General features: G+C 40.8%; 1 protein-coding gene across 2 annotated transcripts in view; it reads left to right on the forward strand.

Annotated features, from left to right (window-relative positions):
• Positions 1–13,710, forward strand: part of tbc1d14 (TBC1 domain family, member 14) — a 31,704-nt gene that overhangs the window by 2,218 nt on the left and 15,776 nt on the right. For both annotated transcript variants that reach the window (XM_063900583.1, XM_063900582.1), the window contains 2 exons: positions 888–1,629; positions 7,845–7,968. In XM_063900583.1, coding sequence (XP_063756653.1) covers positions 888–1,629; positions 7,845–7,968 — 866 coding nt within the window. The remainder of the gene's footprint in view (positions 1–887; positions 1,630–7,844; positions 7,969–13,710) is intronic.

Raw genomic sequence — 13,710 nt, forward strand, 5'->3', positions numbered from 1 at the left:
TATTGAATTATGTAGAGCAGCTGTTTGTAAATGTGTATCAATAAATCACATATACACGTGTGTGAAAAATGGCATCACATTCAGGGTTGGATTAAAATGCTCTGGGCCAAGCAGACATCTTAATATGACCTATGTCTCCAACAAACCAATCCATAACACAGTGGTTTTCAATTTGCAATGATATAATAACTGTCATAGCTGCATGTCCTCACATCTGACGAGATGGAACCAGTGACTGTTTACCGTTTGTGATAGATTAAAAAGCTATAAATTATTTAATTTGTTGGAGAATAATATTCTGTCAATCAGTTTATTAATTCTAGTGGTAACGTACATAGCACATTTGAGTGTGCTTCAGTGTGCTCACAGAAAAAAAGCATTACGACACCCAATCATAGAACCGCATTAACACATTATTAGATAATAAAGGTTTACTGTGGAGTAATAAAAATCACAATCTTAAGGCCTAACAAGTGTACCAAATGCATCTCCTTTATCAAGAAAACAATCAAATAAACCTTTCAAATCTTTACTGTTGACATTATTGTTAGCGAGCTATAAGTAAGCAAGCAATTTTTCAGATGCAAAGCAGAGAACTAAGAAGTTTAAATAAAAATAAAACTATGAGTCATTTACTGTCAATAATTATTGTTTGAATAGTGAGAGATAGTTGGATGATCATCAGTTTGCAGGTCATTCTTACTTGGGATCCCTTAAATTTGGTGAAGAGAAAGCTAGTCCACCTTTGATCTGATGTCACACCTAGACACCACTAGAGATAAGTCAGATATTAAACTTAGTTTTCCCCAATTATAGTATTTTAAATTATTTTTGTTAAACTTTTATGTATAAAAATCCTCTAATTGAATGTCCCTTTCTTTTTGAAGGTTTATCTGGAGAAGCCATAGTGCAGAATGGCTGTGTAGTGACGGACCTGGCTGCCTCTGACCTCCACAATCACACCAGCCACTGCCACCACGACCTCAGCTCCACCCTGCACAGTGAGTCGGTCGTCCCCACCTACAAGCCATCCTGCTCCTCCACCCCCATCTACTACTGCAGCCCCCAAAAAAACTACTCAGACCCGAACCAGGACTGCCACAGCTTGACTTCCCAGGACTCGGGTATCCCCACTCTGGAGATCAACCCTCCGGAGCCTATCCTCCACGCCCACCAACGTGCCGGGGACGGAGGCCTCGTCTCTGACTCCAGTTCCTACTCTCCCGCCACTTTAACTTTGGAGGATTCTACTGATGGCAACTCCCTCCGTAAATCCTCCACCTTCCCCCGCAGCGGGTACGACTCCATTCGGCACTTAAGTCCCGCACTCAGATTATCCACCACCACGGGGACGGGCATCGGAGCTTTAAACCGCAGCGATGACATCTCCAGCATGTCCAGCATGAGCACCGAGCTGTCCGTCTCCAATGAAGACATCTTGGATTTCACCGTCACCTCCAGCTCCAGCGCCATCGTTACCTTGGAGACAGACGACAGTGGCGGCGGTCATTTCTCAGACGTGACGCTCTCGTCGTCACCTGGAGATTTATGGAGTCCTGTACGGGGTCCGCATCAGGAAGAGGACGGCAGGCTAAAGAAATTAGGACCTCTAGCAAGTTTATTCAACAGGTATGTTCAGAATATCAGTAAATATAACAAAAGCACGGCTCCATACTCTATATTATATTTTGTCAAAATAGGTTTCGATGATGTAAGTGAATTCCTTTTCTCATAACCAAAAAGAATAATAGCGGTTCCATTAAGTCATGCATGCAAAAGTGTGCTTAATTAGAGATTACATCTGAATTCCTACCTGCCATTTCTTGCCATATCATCCATTGTAGCCATACCTGCAGTTATCCAGAACTTTACCTTAATCCCTTCCTTATTTAATAATCATAAGCAGTGTATAAACATTTAATACACGGTTTATAACACACTTTAATGTAGTTGTAAGCAGTTTATTTGCCCATAAATTGGGGCTGGGGTAAAGAGAAAGCAAATTGCAATGTGGTTAAACCCAGTTTTTATAATAATAAAAGTATGTCTTCATAGGAGAACTTGATGACATGTACTGAACAAAATACAAAAAGTGTACCTTTTTACGTATTTTAATGTTTGTATTTATTTGAGCAGGGCTACGCATAAAAATACATTAATCTCAGACCAGAGAAGAGATGATTTATGCTAAATTTGAGCTAATAGCTAATTTCCACCTGCAGTCTTTAGGCGGGTGCATAACAATCAACAAACAGTAAAAACATTTCATAATCTCTAGCACACAAACAATTATAAAATATGATATTTCAAGAGATTTCAATTGGAAACTCAGATTACACTGTAGTTAATGTTGGCATGACTGGTTGCTTAATATGTTTTGTATGATGACAGAAGAGTGAAAATCAGTGCAGGTAAACCTAGTGTATGGGGCTTATTAATGCTAATTTGGGGGGTTAAAATGACCACTGGTGTTAAAAAGCTGATTGTAATTGGGAGGAGAACAATGACATTAGACATCTATTTTAGTAGAAAACTAAATACACGAACAATATGAAGCAAGAAATATGACACTTTTGTTCTTCTTACATTATCATTTCTTTAAGTTCTTTCCGTCCACTTGCTTATTCTATCATCTGGATATAGCAGGAGACAAAGCAGGGTTTGGTACCATGAGTGGCCAGCAACAGAAAAACTAATAATCATTCTCTACTTCCTCTCATCAGACTCTGTGGAAGGCTCTATATATAATATAACCTAGAGAAGTAGGCATTGCTCAAAGTTGCTTTACAAACCTTGCTTAGCCAACACATCCCCCCCCCACCTCCCTCTACTCTTGCATATTACAGCTCACCTACAATGACCCTCTGTAAAACCAAAAGCTCTCGGTTTCCTGATGCAGTGTCCCTTCAGTGCACTTCTCTTAATAACAGAACAACCATAAAACCTTGGTCAGATTAAGGTGTTATATGCGTTCCAAGAAAAAACACTTTACCTTTTCTAAATCAGGGGTTCAATTCATACCCTAAATCCCATCATCGCCATGTTTTGTTTGCATTTGGAGTGTGTGTGTGTGTGTGTGTGTGTGTGTGTGGATTACTTTGGTGTTTGGCCAGCTGTGGCCCAGCCATTATCCACCTGGTGTTTTAAATGCATCTACACTGAGCATACGATATGCATACTCGTGCTTTTAATGTGCTTTTTGTATTTCACAGATCCTCTTTTAGGTATCATAAGTCTATAATGTACCATCTTTTCACTAAATTATTTTGAGAGCTTGAATATGTAGGTGCTGAATGCATCAACACAAATAATTGATTACCTAATAATCTGCAACTGGTTAGTTCATTGACTAATGACCACCACTACAGTTTCTCAAATTCTTTTTTGATTTCATTTTAATGAAACTTCTCCAACAGCTGAGCTTTCTTCAGATAAACAAGAACAAAAATGAAAGAAGAAGCCGAGCTACATTCAGCATTATACACAGACTAAAAACCAAGACTAGCTAAACATAAAACGTTGGAAAGAAATAAATGTATATAGATTTGAAAGCACAACAAAAAGTAATCAGTCATGGGAGCTTAGTCATGACTCTAACTCTTAAAAGAGAAACAAAACAAACAAAAACTACTTGTTAATGTCCACAAGACCCTTCATTATAGATTCCTGTTTACCCACAGCAACGACTCCTTATTGCACTCATTTACATACAGTACAAGGGTCTGCTCTGGCTGTGTATATGAAGAATAACAATCACAACCTAAGAGCATGTGAAAAATCCATTTAAAATTCAGCAAAGTTACTTTCAAGTTCTCAGAAGTAGCTCTTATGATGCTATTTAATTTCTTCTCACTGCTTTGCCACATTCCACCCTCCATTGAGTTTTCCTTGAATGATCAGGCGAGGGGGGGAACAGCACCTAGTCAAACTTGTATTCTTTTTTTTTTTGTACTGTTGCACCAGGCTGCCGGTCATAGCAGCTGTCACCTGACACCCTTTGTGTTGCTTCATGACGTGTGCTGCTTTATGACGTGTGTTTGAATAGTTGTTCTTCTTCGCGGACACACAAGCATTACTTTAGCGTGGAAGACTAATTGTACACGTTAAACGCAGTGTTAGCCGTAACATAACAGATTCTATTATTTGTACACACTGTAATTGATTAGTGTGATACTCCATGGCAGCACCTCCCCTTACTGTTCTACTATGTTTACCTCCTTGGTCAAACGGAGAAGTTACTTATTCCCTCAGTGCCCTTCAGACTTCTTCTCCTCACACCCATTCCTCCCCTCCCATTTGTGAAGTCAGGCCTCTCATTGCCTCTTCCTCCACAACCTCTCTCTGCCTGAACATAGTGGCTGTGTGGGACTATTTCCTCTCTAACTTTTGGATGGCATGGGCCAGAATCTTGACTAAAGAGGAGCTTTATTTTTGGCTCTTCTTTTGAAAATTGTACTGTCTAGAACATTTCAGGTCCCTTCTCTTGGTTTTTTATTTTTGGAGGAGAATTTCAATTCAGTTTTTGTGCTGACAGAGCAGGATGGCAACCCCATCACTTCTTCTCGCCATTGACAGGTAGGATACTGGCACATAAAAAGTGAGTTTTTTGGTTGACATTTCTTGTAGTTGATCATCTCTGTGTTCTGCACGCCATCACTTGATCAGAAGTGATGGCTTTTTTGCTAGACAGTCTTTTTTCTGTTACATTCATACTAAACTCTGGATGTAATGTATTCTGTTAAACGTGTGTTGAAGCAGCTCCTCATCACACACCGTGATGTTCTTTCTAAAGGAAAAAACTCAATGTTCTTTTCCAGTTCTTGTACTAGCTTGTTTGGTATTTGCCATTGTTACCTGAAGCATAACCTTATCGCCTCCTGTGCACACACCAAGCCTGAACTTAATGTTGTGGAATCCTGGCACAAAGCATGGCAGTGCAAAGCCTTTAGCTTGAACTCAACATACGAACAAGCAAATCTGCCATTTTCCGGCTGTTCCACTTGAGCACTGGACCGTAGCCGCGGCCATTCAGAGTTCACGTTGAGGCACACTTGGCCTGGACTGAATGCAAATCACGTCCCAGCATTGTAAACACTCGCTCTGACGCAAACATTAAAGCAGGACACATTATGTTCTGATGCATGAAGTGTTCTTAAACTTAAGTCAGGTTTTGATTCGAGAATGAAAGACTCAGTCGGCCTCTGCACTTCAATCCATCATTGGGTTATGTTGGCTCAGGGTTACTGAAGTTCACCCATGCCATAGTTCAAAGCCTGGGTACACTTTATTTTTCCACCTCAGCTAAGCCCTGCTTTGTTTTGATGGTGTGATTTATATATGTCTTTGAGTAAAACAATGAGTCGTTGGACACAAATAAATTGTTGTGTTCAAAAAGTCCCTGGTTGAGCTGAAAGTTCTTCATTGACCTTTTTGAAATAGTATTGTGACACAAAAACAAAGGGTTTGCACAGATTTTGATCTTTCTCCAGACTTTTCAATCATGCTTAATGGTCTTATAATTTACATTTGTTCAGTTGAAATGGAGATGTTTCAGTTCTCCTCATGTGAACCTTAGTATCAAACTTTAGCACATTACAGAAGGTGATCGCTCGGGAGCTGAACGCTGACTGTTAAAAGGTGGTGAGCGCTCAAATAAAAACTTGTAAGTGAACTTTGAGTTAGGAATTGTATTTGTCAATTCACTGGTTGTTATAGGTCACACTGTTCTTTTGTTATTTTCCCTTTAGATCATATTTCCAGATCGTTTTCATTCTTCTTAGTAACTGGAAGCTGATGTTTTCCTCCTATTTATTTCCTCAGAGGGGGGTTGGGTTACTTTGATAACATCAGATATTCCCGTTTACAGATGACCGCATTCCTTAGTATAAAATGTTGCTCTACGAGTGTCTCCTTTCTTCCAGCATTTTTCTCTTATCTTTCTAAGAAAAAAGTTGCTAATCTGGAGGTCGCTGGATTCCCGTTCTGTGATTCCAGTGTGCAGTTCTGGAAACGGCTGAACAGATACGCCTGAATGCCACTGATAGAACGCTGCATGTTGCACAGGGTTCACGACCTGTAAGAAAATGACTTCATGATCTTTCTCTGTTGTCATTCCACTTCTTCTTTAAACTTTCTCGTTCCTTACAAAATGAGGAAATACCTTCCACTGCTAGTGTCCTACAGTATCAGTAAGTAGAAATGCTAGACTTAGCATTTCTAATGCAGACTGAGGTGTGAGATGTTACCATTGGAAAGTAAATAATGTCAAAAAATTGGCATGGAAGGACGACTGCTATAAGTGTGTTTCGATGCAGCTTCTCTAAGGTAACTGAAGTGTCAGAATTCTTACACCATAAAGTAATGTGTTTATTTCGATGGAGCCAATTAGTGTAATTTTGACATTTTTCTCAAACATATTAGATTGTCTCTACGCAGAACCTGTAGGCAATGGGCCAATGTTTAAAAATCCATCTCCAACTTGGCCAAACACAACTTCCTTATCGGAAAAGGCTTATTAATCTTGACTAAAACAAACATTTCCTACTGATTGATGTCCCTTCATTAAAAGATAAGGCAGTTTACATTGAGTCGTCTCTTGATGAGATGTCACCCAGACAAACCGCGCCGTATGCCCTTTTTCATGTTACTCCTCTTCACTCTGTGTTATGTTAAGTGTCCTGGTCGGAAAAGCTTTTTAATTTCCACATTATTCATTTCTTATTTTCAAAGCTGGCCTCTATTGAAGCTTTTAATTAAAGCCCCGACTAACCGCTCTTTGACAACACAGCACTGATGGTTAAATGAAAGGACTAGCTGGCTAAATGACACAGTGGATGCTGCCGAAAAGAGGAAGCTTTTCAGCAGCTTTGCATGTTGTATTCAAACACCAGGTGGATGGAAGCCAAACACAGCCAGCAGGTTATTGTTCTTTCAGAGCATTCGGGGGGTTTTTAGTGCAGAGTTGATAGTTTAGTAGTTATTTCAAGTGGAAGGATACTTTTCTGTAATGAAAGCAGCAGTGACACATTTCTTATCCACCTTTAGCACTTATAATGGTTGATATAACCGGATTCAGCCCAAAATGAGTAAGCATTTTAGGATATTCAGGTTCCCTTTTTCTCTTCAACGGTTTTTCAAGTATTGTTTTGGTTAGATGCATGAAGTATGATCCATGGCTAATACAAGGTTTCGAGATTTTCACGTTTTAAACCACCCCACTATCATACTGGTAAATGTTTGAGGCTTTCACGTGTCTTAAAACAGGCGATCGTTAACAAACAAACTACTAAACACCATCATGCCCTATCAGCTTCCGTGATGTAGTTTACTTATAGCATTACATTAGCTCTTCTCTTTTGGTGACTGCTTTATGCTTCAACTTTTCTAAAAACAGTGCTTGCTAAGCAAAACATGTAAGCATCATAAACGTCTTTGCTACAGATCTTATTTTCAGCAATATTTCAATGGAGAAGTCTAATTGGCTTTTTATCGAAGGAGCCCCTTCTACTTTCCGGGTTGGCCTACAAAAAGAACTCATAACTGCTCCACTCTGTGTACAGGTGTAGTTTATTGGCCCTGAACAGCCTGACAGCTCACATGATGTCACATAGGTTGATAAAGGGCTTTCTTTATGGCCTTTACCCTTTCATCTTTAAATCCACAGATTCCTGTTGTGAGATTATATCAGCTGTGAGCTTCAGCAGTAGCTTAAACACACATTTGCTACAGCTCTTTAGGCACCAGTGAAGTCTGCAGTCGTAGCTTGTGTGCTGTGCTTTGACCTTGTTTTAATGACCTAATACGTTTGCCCTCCAATCTAATTCCCCCTCTCATTTGTCTCCCAGGAGCCTGTTTGCCAGGAGGGTGAAGGACAGTCGGCCGGTGGAGCAGAAGGATCCCGGGTGGAAGCTGTTTGGGAAGGTACCCCTCAGGGAAGGCCCCATTAAGGACCCCAAGAGAATACAGAAGGTAGAAATCTTCATTTTTGGAGTTGCAGGTTTACACATGCTTCGATAAGTTTCTGTTATATGACAGATGGTCCTTTCCCCGGATCTTGCTGTCTATCATTGTGTTTATTAGCTATTTCCTGTTTGGAAATGCATTGTTGTTTTGTTTTAACCAATAAGCAAGGACCAACATCACAGGTCCAATGTCATTTTGAGTCGGTGCTATGCAAGCTGTACGTTAGCTGTAAGAAATCATGAATTAGTCAAGTACTTGTGTGGTTTATGTCTCAGTGACTTTGAGTACTTCTGGCATTTTACTGAAGTTGACAGGTTTTACTTGAAAAATGCTCTTTGGCTTCAATTTGCGCTGCTATGTATGAATTTGTGTCCACTTGCATCCGTCCATTGATTTCAATGTTGCATTTTGACTGAACACAGGGTCAAGTTGCGATAATCTCTTCCAATGTATACCCTAGATAATTCATGTAATAGTTGGATATTTAGCTTGTAGTTGAATCACCTGTATTAAGACAACGCTGCAGCAGCTTGTGGTGCAGAACAGCTGCTGCTTAAAGGTCAAATGGATGAGCAAATGCTTTTGATGCAGTAATGCCTTTTAGCAGGGCTTATCACCGTACCATGGGACAATACAGACCAACAACTGCTGTACACAATCATTATGACTTATGATAACATACACAACTTTGTCGTTTTAAGACACTATCTTGAAGGTCTTCTAAAATAAACACTGTACAATGGTAGTTGTGTTCTCCCCATCAGGGACATTTAGCTCCTTCAGCTATCTTTTGAACTGCTCATGCTGAAAAGCAAACGACTACTCACGGTGCTTAGAAATATATGCAAAAGGTCAGGGCTAAATATATATTAAACAGCAATGAATCAACAACATCTCCTAGTAGCACAAGGCCGCGTTGCCCTTACCATGTAGCCATTCACAGAAATCTTCAGGAGCTAGCGCTTCTGTCTACTAAATGATACCTGAAATAAGTTGTTTATTTTTAGGGGGAAATGATTTATCTTTAGTTAGATGAAGAGTTATGTCGCTGTAGCCTGACTATTTCCAATATAGAACATTTTTTAGCTCCCTTAGCCACACAAGCACTTATGATAACAATTGCTTGGCTATCTTTTTACACTCCTTTTTATAATTTCCCACCACCAATCAAAAGGCAGTCAGGTTGTCTTAAAGCCAATTAAAGACCGCAGCATCTCCTTTCTGGTAAAATAAACCAAAGAACATGTTGGCAGCGTTTAATTAGAGCCCGTAGGAGCCTGTTATTGGTCTACCATTATCCCAGTGTCTGACAGCACGTAAGTAGCACTCTCTTCTGGTCTACACTGTTTGAACTGCACATTAACAGACTTTTTTAACCTGATGGAAAGGCTGGTAATGTGCAGTTCAGAGAGGTTACATATCCTCCCTTTAACATGTTTGGTTGACTCTTGTTGTAATGGTTAATGTAACTGTCATGCTGCTCTTCTTATCTGCAGCTCATCTGCGGCTGTAACCCTATATTGAACCTCGGGAATCAGTTGACACGGCTAGGTTTTCAGGCTTTTGTCCTGCCGCCGTTCAAAGGCTGGGTCAGTTCGCTCTGTGTGTTTAATGCTTTAATTGCCAACGTTATTGTTCAGCTTCTCCGTGACACACTGTGTTCTCTTTCAGCCAGTTCCCCTGGGAGAACGCTGTGAACCAGGTTTTTACATTCTAATTTACACCATTTCAGCCTGGGGACTTCAATATATCTCGGGGCCTCAGTAGAATGTCTGGGCACAGTGAAATTGCTGCCTGCTGAAGAATAAAAAGCTGTTCCCCGCTGAGACTCTAAATTACATTTTGCAGAAGCTCAGGCTGTTTGAGTTTCTGAGTTATTGGACTGAAACTGAAAAACTTTAATTGAAAATATATATAAAAAGATGTATATGGCATGTAAGAATAAATAATACATGCATAGCCTTGGGGCATTGTATATCTGTCATCTAATATTGTAATACCAAAATCCAGCAATTATATATGCAACAACTGAATGTAATTTATCACATTTATGCAATAACTATTACAATAATACATTTTAAAAAGAAAAGGAATTTCACAGTATAACCATTTGAGAGTGAGACACTGAATACTTCCAAATAAAAAACATCACAATACTGTTTCTTGTTAAAGCTACAGTATTGCTAGGCAACCACTGCATCAACATAAAGGGAAAAACATCCAATTAGCAGAGGAACAAATTCTCTCAGAGCAGGAGATGTGTAAGTTGCATCAATACTTAAGTCCTGGCTGGATAAGGAGAGGCAGTGGCTGAAACCTGATCCATTGCTCTGGTATTGACTATCACTGCTGCCAGGTTTTAGCAGAGCACAGAGCTTCTCTCAGTGCAGCGATGGTGACTAATAACAGACGGTGGTGCTGATTTGCTGACACACACGCACAGCAGCAGCCATAGACTTGATGCAGAGCGGCTCAGTCTAGCGCCAGTACTCAGAGAGACAGAGTGGGTGGGGGGGGGAATAGAGGGGTGTCATGCTGCTGCTGCTGCATCCTCTCCAATGCGGGGAGTGTCCCTCTTTTGGCAGCTTGACTGTCCTTCTGCCTTCCTTTCTGATCTCCTCCTCGTCTTGTCGTTCCTGGGTGTCGTGTTGCCAGGAGCAGCGATGACGCTACACTAAGGTTTTTCGGAAACAGATCCCCAGCGGAGGACTGTAAGGAACAGCAGCGTTCATGGTGAGTGAGCATTTGCACAGTGAGGACAAGTGGATGAGCTGGGTGACCCGTCTCCTTGTCTGGCGGAATCAGAGGGCATTGGTAGTCGGAGCGTGAGAGAAACGCTGCAGAGGAAGAGGATGGCTCCGATTTCACATAATACTCTCTTTCAGCTTGTCGTAGCTCTGCTTGGTAGTGGTGGCAGTCTAAGAAATATTATCATATCCTGGCTGATGATGTCTACCCCGTAGATGACCCATTTGCATTGCATCTATAGCCCTAACTTCAACAAAGCACGTGCAACAGTATGACAGTATGTGTTTATGTTTGTCAATGGATTAACGCGTGCTGATGCAGTTAGAGAGCCTGCTGAATCACTGTTTATTTACGCTTTCCAGCATGCTGATATTTTCTTTTTCAAAATGCTTTGGCGCCAGTGCTCGAGCTTCCATCTGTTTGTTTGGATATTTCTTATTTTGTCTCAAGAGAGCTGCCAGATCAGCACAGCCTCACTAACAGAATCCCCAGCTCCCCTGTGGTAACTGTTGTTTGTGTCCAAAATGAATCATTGTTTGAAATTCATTCAAATATATCCGATCAAAGATATGGTATCAGCTCTTAAATGGGGGCTGTTTGCAGTTTTCTTCATCTATGAATATCTATTTATGATAGCAACTTGCAACAGAGCATTTTCAAGTCTACATTTCTGTTGATGGATCCTTATTATTGTTCCTTACACAGCCCATGCAAATTTACTAAATCTGTGACTTCATTAAAACAGTTGAACAGGAGTTTAGGAGATCATTTCCCACAAATAAAAAGGTGCTTCTTTTATATTCTGATTTAAAATGGACACAGCAGAGTGCCCCATTTAAGGCCACTTTTTTCCTATTTTAGAATGCTAATAAATAAATGTGTTTTTATTGTAATTTAACACAAATCAGTGGCGTCACGGTGTGGAATTTGGACAGTTCTGATTAACCTGTTGCACTGCCAACCACACAGAAGCCATCTGACTCATGGACACGTCGCTCTGAGCTTGATGGGCTTCTGAAATCTACTCTGGGACTGCCTCAAGCAGTTTCCAGTCAGAAGCCTTGTGATTGGCATGTGGTGAAACCATGCTATGCACCCTGCTGCGGCCTTTTGTCTGGTAGATTCAGAAAGCCTGTGTTTTCATTTGAGTATAATGCATAGATTCAAAGCATATGAAAGAACAGTTTTACCAACATTTGTGCCAGTAAGCTCCCTTTTGCACATAGAAGGAACTTGCAAAACATGCCATTACCAAGTAGCACTTTATTGTTTTTGTGTAAGAGTTTTAGGGCCACATGGTGTGAAACAGTTTAAAAACATCTCCAGAGTGCTGCTTTTGTCATGTCTTTTAGTCTTAAAGCATAAAGACCACTGGCAGCAAGCGTGAAAGCCAGTCAGGCACCCAGAGCGCTCTTGCAGCTTTAACAGGAAATTGGAGAACAACTAAGAGCCAGCATGACAAAGCCGGTTGCCCTGGCAGCAGGTTATCATGGGATACCGTCGCTATTGCTGCAGCTAAAAGCTACATACACAGATAAAGTTCTACCCTCGGTGTTTCGTCCCATCGTTGAGAAAAATATAACTTTATGTATGCAAGATGGCTTTTCACAGGAATGTCACTTAATGATCAGACATGAACAAAATAAATAAAGATTGGTGGAGTTTCACATTCTGTGAGACTCAAAGCTTTATAAATCTTTTCCTGTGAGGGAGCTGTTTGAAGTCTGATAACATTCAGCCCCAGTGCTGATTCACCAGTTGAACTAGTTGTTGAGAGGAGAAGGAGTGTGATGTGGTTAGCCTTTCCTGGATTCAGCCCCAGTGTCTTGCTGTTGCACAATCAGTCCATGGTTATTGTTTTAGCTAATATCTCATTTTAGGGAGTTTCTCAACCTCACATACTTTTCCACCACTCACTTCATGTACCTTCCCTTCTATACACCTATCAGTACAGCTTCACACACACACTGTCTTATGTTTCACCTTGTTGGTTGCACCTGCATTGCTGCTGGACAGATGCCAAATGGTCCCTCCCCCATATCTGCCTCCCTCTTGTCTTCTTCCCTCTCTCTTCCTGCAGTATCCTTCTATTCTCAGGATCCTAAACTCTGGCATACGTTTTTTTTATCGAGCTGCTGCTGTTCCCTTGGGTACACACTGTCTTTTAAAAAGCCCAGCAGCAGTACATCCTTGTTACCTGTTCATTAAAGCACAAAGAAAATCAATACCTGGTCAACCAATCGCACAAGGGACATGTGGTTTTGTGAATGTGGATGTCTGTTTCTCAAAATAACGTTAAGTAAGATGAACAATATAACTAAATAAGTGTTTTTATTCTGATTCATAAATAGAGGAATATCCTGGCCTCCTTTGCTTTTGAAAAGAAGTCCCAATAGTCCCCAAGCTAGCTTTCTGGCTCACTGACCATTAACAATCTAGCTAGAGGGCTAGTGGCTAGCATGTTTCAAACTAGCTAGCTTTATTAAGGTTAGCCTTCCAGCTACAGCAGTAAACAACTGGCTCCACAGGAAGTCACTAAGCTTCTAAGGGGGTGAGGGATGGACAAACAGATGCAGGGAAGATGGAAGTCAGGATAAAGATGGCAAAGGAAAGTAGGGGAAAGCAGCCTACACACACATGAATGGTGACTCAGCCCTCTGTGTAGCACTCGGCTCCCATCCCAGTGCTGAGTGCAGACTTACCCATGAATGACCTCCATTTCCCAGCGACAGGGGAGTTCTCTTAGCACTCTTTACTTTCATCCTCACTTTAGCATTTCCCTCATTTATTTATGTCTTCTGTGTCAACTGCTTTCTACTAATGCCCAATCCTCAGGAGAGGCATTGTACTCTCAGAGTTTCCCTTCGGCTATCTCTGGTCCTGTTTTTCCTTTTCTTATTTGCACTTAAATAGCTTCCCTGCTATGTGTAGATAAGATGATACCCTGCAGTGGAAACACTGGCGAATGCTACTTGGTGTTTTTCTCCCCCATATAAAGCT

This window comes from Eleginops maclovinus, chromosome 14 (assembly GCF_036324505.1).
Source record: "Eleginops maclovinus isolate JMC-PN-2008 ecotype Puerto Natales chromosome 14, JC_Emac_rtc_rv5, whole genome shotgun sequence".
NCBI lineage: Eukaryota > Metazoa > Chordata > Actinopteri > Perciformes > Eleginopidae > Eleginops > Eleginops maclovinus.